The sequence below is a fragment of the Microtus ochrogaster genome, chromosome 5 (genome assembly GCF_000317375.1).
Source record: "Microtus ochrogaster isolate Prairie Vole_2 chromosome 5, MicOch1.0, whole genome shotgun sequence".
NCBI classification, from domain to species: domain Eukaryota; kingdom Metazoa; phylum Chordata; class Mammalia; order Rodentia; family Cricetidae; genus Microtus; species Microtus ochrogaster.
In genome coordinates this window covers 16,553,920-16,559,531 of record NC_022012.1, presented here as the reverse complement: position 1 = coordinate 16,559,531, position 5,612 = coordinate 16,553,920, and the positions used below count along the sequence as shown (strand labels likewise).

General features: G+C 42.1%; 1 protein-coding gene across 1 annotated transcript in view; it reads left to right on the top strand.

Moving 5' to 3' along the window:
- The window catches only part of Anln (anillin actin binding protein), a 59,633-nt gene that overhangs the window by 6,713 nt on the left and 47,308 nt on the right, over nt 1-5,612 (top strand). Inside the window, exons 2-3 of the mRNA XM_005346952.3 lie at nt 572-722; nt 2,391-2,702. Of these exons, the coding sequence (XP_005347009.1) occupies nt 572-722; nt 2,391-2,702 (463 nt within the window). The remainder of the gene's footprint in view (nt 1-571; nt 723-2,390; nt 2,703-5,612) is intronic.

Genomic DNA, 5,612 nt, shown 5'->3' with positions numbered 1-5,612 from the left:
GTGTGTGTGTGTGTGTGTGTGTGTGTGTGTGTGTCTGTGTGTCTGTGTGTCTATGTGTGCAGGTGTGCATGCGTATGCACATGGTGGCAAGGGTTTGATGTGTTTTCTTCCTCAGTCTTTCTCCACTTTATGTCTTGAGCCAGGTTTTTCACTAAGTTTCAGGAATCCTGACCTTGTCCCTCCCTAGTGGTTCCTGATGTATGCCACCATGCTTGGCTTTAAGTGGGTACTAGGGGTCCGAATTTAGGTCCTTAAGCTTGCACAGCAGGCACTTTATCCACTAAACTATCACCCCAGTCTCAAATTATACCTTTTGATTGGAACAAAAACTTGAAGCATTTTAAATCTTAGATAGGTGTCTTTACATACTGCTTATTAATATTTAGATTGAATCTCGTAATTTTGATGTTGGGATGCTCGTTCATCTGGTAAATTTTGGTTTGATTATTTGGGATTTTACCTTTGAAATGTGTTTGACTGTTAGCCTACATACCAGTTGTTGATTTTAGCAGGCATCTAAGGTTTTGTGGACCTCTAGCTAACCTTGTGTTTTAACACTGGTATAATATAGAAGTTGCTTGAACGAACCCGTGCCAGACGAGAGAATCTTCAGAGAAAAATGGCTGAGAGGCCCACGGCAGCAGCAAGGTCTGCACATGCTAAGCGAGGCAGAGAGCCACTTTCAGAAGCCAATAATCAGCAGTCCCTCTCAGGGGGTGAAGGTAAGACTGGGCAGGGGTGGGGAAGGGCTAAAAATGTCATGGATTTTGGAGGATATGAGCCCCAAACATTTTATTATGTACATAGAAGAACCCGTCTTTAGAAGACAGATGCAACAGCCAATGGGGCCAGGGCAGCCTTCTGTTATTTTTCAAGGTTGTTAGCTCAGGTCTCAGATCTGCCAGAAGCCAGAACAGAGAACTTTGGTGTCTATGAAACTCATGCTCTTAACTTTAAAAAATTTAAAACTTTTTTTGGAGAGTTACTTATCTTTATTTTATTTGTATAACTGTTTTACCTGCATGCGTGTCTGTGTAGCGTATGTGTGCAGTGCCTGTGGAGACTAGAAGAAGGGACTAAAACCCTGGAGCTGAGTTCTAGACAATTAGTAGCTGCCATGTGGGTTCTGGGTTCTCTGGAAGGAAGAACAGAGTTCTCTTAGCCGCTGGACCATGTTTCCAGTGGGCATCTTCCAAGAATATATTGTTGTCTGTGTGGGCAAGTGTGCCCTGGTGCGTGTATGGAGACAGACCATAGGCCTATTCCTTAGATTGGTTTCCTCTCTTCACCTTTCGTGTGGGTTCTGGACAGCAAACTCAGGTTACCAGGAATGTGCAGCAAGCTTGTTTACCCACTGAACCATCTCACTGGCCTTTCATTCTAGTTTAAAAATATTAATGTTCTTGGCTGGGAAGATGAGTCAGTGGATAAAGTACTTGAAGCACAGTTGTAAGGACAGGAGTTTGAATTCCCAGCACTCATATAAATTCTGGAACATGGCAAGGACACAAGAGGTGGGGACAGGGTTGTCACGGCAAACTGGACATCTAGTTTAGCTGAACTGATGAGCTCTGAGTTCAAGAGAGAGATCCTCTTCCAGTTACAGTGATAAGATAGAGCACGTGGAAGAAGACACCCATGTCAACCTCACTGACCTGCATGTGCACCTGCACAGGCCTGTGTCATGCACAGAAGAGCACGCGTACACATCCCTTCCACATACTCTTCCCGAGAGTGCAGTGAGGCCATGTCCTGGGTAAAGTGAAGCCTTGTTTTGAATGATGCCCTTAGGATCCTGTACAGATGGCCATAGAAGTTTCAGTGATGAGACGCTAAATATTTGTGCTGGTTTGTTTGCTTGCTGTAGAACAGATAGTTCAGTTGCCCTCAGACTCACTTCTCTCCCCTTCTGCCTTACTTTAGCTATTGTGTCCATGAAAGGTTGTTTCACAAACAAAAAACTATCAAATCAGAAAGCTTGTTTTCTACAACTTAGTTTCTCCAGGCTTGATTTTTCTTCCCTTAAAATAAAGTGATTGAGCTATGAGATCCTTAAAGTTCTTTAGAGTACTTGGTATTCTTGTGTGTGTGCTGTTTTTTCCTGTTATCTTAAAACTCTATACAATCTTATGTGTGCATCTTGACGATGTTTACATTTATTTTCGTTGAGGATTTTAACAGAAAAAATGACATGTTTGCCCAAAAAACGGTGGGTTTTTTTTTTGCCTAATTTCAAAGTTAATAAAAGACAGGTTTTTGCATTTTTCTTATAACAGAAGTAGCTCAAGTATTAGAGAAGTCTGATCCCTCATTAGTAAGTACCCACCTAGTTTTCAGACTGTGAAACTGCAGGGTTTCAGTGTGGGTTTTTGTTGTTCTTTTGGATCTAGAGAAATCTTGTACGAAACCATCACCATCAAAAAAACGATGTTCTGATAAAATTGAAGTTGAAGTTTTGCACTTGGAAAATAAAGAACCTGTTGAGCCAACTGCTGCAAAACCTTGTTCTCCAAGGCCTGAACCCCCTCAGGCCCAGCCCCCAGCACCAGCTGCCATCAGTGATTCCGCGGCTGCCCCAACATCGCTGCTCAGCATGGGCAGAGGGCTGAACTCAAGATCAGAAGCATCTGCCGCCTCCTCTGTTAAAACTCGAATGCAAAAACTTGCTGAGCAACGGCGCCGTTGGGATAGTGATATAGCAGGTATTAAATGATATGGGTGGTCCTTGAATTTCTTTTGGTAAGATTCAGCTTGTAGCTGGATATGGGGGTTCTTGTTTTTAATACCAGCATCTAGGAGGCTGATACAGGAGGTTTATAAATTTGAGGCCAGCCTGGAGTAGCATGAAAGGTAAGTGCTTTTGTTTTATCTATATGTGTGTTCTTTGCTTCTAGATAATTGATATGCCAGAAATATATTCATAAAAAATGAATGAAAATGAAACATTCTCACCGAAGTAGATCTTGAGGTTCTTGAACTAATACAGAAACTTCACCTAGTACTGAATTACTTTCCATTTGCAGTGAAAAAGTACTGACCCTCAGCTCTATATTCAGGAATCCTATTCTTCGGTTCACTTATCAAATTAGAGACTAAGGTGTGCAGTGCTCCTTGGTAGGGAAGAAAGATTTCTAAAGCACAGTCTCATGCCACAGTCTGTGAGAGGGTAAATGAGACCCTTCCCTGCAGGCCAGTTAGTGGTTCTGTACAGTGCTATTTTTGTCACTAACTGTATGGATTCCTTGACTTGTTGGGTAAAATCCTTGAAATGGTTTCCCATAAATACCCGTATTTGGAAAGGAACTGAGGTCCAGAGAAAATATAGATAGGAAAAGCTTTAGATTAGCATCTCAAAAGTATGGGGAACTCAGGGTGTGCTTTTGTCTCTTATAAAACCCTTTAATTAGGGTGCATGGCCAGAACTAAGACAAAGCAATATGAATAAATTGATAAGCTTCATTTTTAATGTAAAAAAATTATGGGTTTTCCAGTATGTAACTAGGTATACACCGCGTATGCCTGGCCTGTTGAGCCCAGGGAAGGGTGTCAGAGCCCCAGGGACTGTTGAAAGCTGCCATGTGGTTGTTGGGAACGGAACCCAGGTTTTCTGGGAGAACAGCAAGTACTATTAATTGCTGAACCAAACAGCCCCTGCACCAAAAATTTAAAAGAACATTTCTTTTAGTCCATGTATGTTTGTGTGCATATGTGTCTGCTTGAGTATATATATGCATACAGCTGCACATCTGTGTCTATGTGGAGAAGAGGAAGAGGGCAGTGGGTCCGTCAGAGAGAGAGCCAGAGTTACAGGGTTGCAGGATCCCAGCTTGTTCTATGGTGTTGGGGTCTGAATAACAGTTCTTGTAATTGCACTGTAGGTACTCTTTTTTTGGGGGGGGAGGTTCGAGACGGGGTTTCTCTGTGGCTTTGGAGCCTGTCCTGGAACTAGCTCTGTAGACCAGGCTGGTCTCAAACTCACAGAGATCCGCCTGCCTCTGCCTCCCGAGTGCTGGGATTAAAGGCGTGCGCCACCATCGCCCGGCCACTGTAGGTACTCTTAACCCTGAGCCATTTCTCCAGCTCCTCATTACTATGCTTTTTTTTTTTTTTTTTTTTTTTAAATTTTCGAGACAGGGTTTCTCTGTAGCTTTTTGGTTCCTGCCCTAGAACTAGCTTTTCTAGACCAGGCTGGCCTTGAACTCACAGAGATCCGCCTGCCTCTGCCTCCCGAGTTTACTATGCATTTTAACTGAAATTTTGAGTAGTATTGGACAACAGAAAGTTTGAGGCGTCTTCCTGCCCTGCCTTTATTTATTTATTTGTTTGTTTATTTTAAATGTTTTATTTTTGTAAGTGTAGGGGTGGTGGCATTCATGGGGAGTCAGGACAACTTGAGGATTCAGTTCTCTCCTGCCACCATGTGGTCTGGGAAATGGAACTCAGATTGTCACAGTGGTTCTCAACCTTCTTAACGCTGAGGCTCTTACACTTCCTCATGTTGTGGTGGCCCCCAACCAGAAAATTATTTTCGTCGCTATTTCTTAATTCTAATTTTGCTACTGTTATGAATAATAATGTAAGTATCTGATAATGCAGATGGTTTTAGGTGACCACTGTGAAAGGTTTTAGGTGACCCCAATGAGGTCGAGACCCACAGCTTGAGAACCACTAATCTATACCCACTGAGCCATTTTATCACCCCTTGTTTTTAAGTAAAATGAACTTATTTCAGCACATATTTATATGAAAAGAGTTTACAAGGAGGAAGAACCTTTTGAAACAAGATTCCTGAGGTTTTAGAGGGGTGGAAGTTTTAGAGGGGTGAGGCCGGGGTAGAAGCTTGGGCAGAAGGAGGATGGGGTTTGGGGTGTCTCTCTCTTAATTGCATATATAGAGAATGATGTGCCCCAAACCTTGGTTTCCTTATATACAAGGTTTTTGAACATACAGGCCTAGATCCTCCTCCATCAGGTATTACTAGCTGAGATTTGTTACACATGAAATACTGTAATTGTTCAACTCTATGCTATCCTAACAGCCATTTACCATAAGTAACCTTTATTTAAATTAATTAAAATTGGGTTCCATTTCTCGGTTCCCCTAGGCACATTTCAGTCCTTACACACGTGTTGAGCACTATGTGTGTAGGTGTAGACACCTCTATTATGTTAGAGTTTTATGTTGGGCATCATTGGTCTACTTCAATTTTTAAAACAAGGATTCTGTAGGTTATAACTCAAAGAATTAAACGTGAAATATACAATAGTTTCTTTAAATTGTAAAATATTTCATTTGTTTGTATACGATACATATGTGTGCCTCAGCACATGTGTTCTCACTGTTGGGTCCAGCTTTACATAGGTTGACAAGATTCAAAATCAGCTTCCCATGCTGGAATTACAGGCACTTTGTCCATGGAGCTATAACCCCAGCACCCAGCCCTACACTGGTATTTATAGCATCCATAACCTATTCAAAAAAATGAATAAATAACCCAAAAAAGTACATGTTAAGAGTGTTTCGGGGCTGGAGAGATGGCTCAGTGGTTAAGAGCACTGCCTGCTCTTCCAAAGGTCCTGAGTTCAATTCCCGGCAACCACATGGTGGCTCAT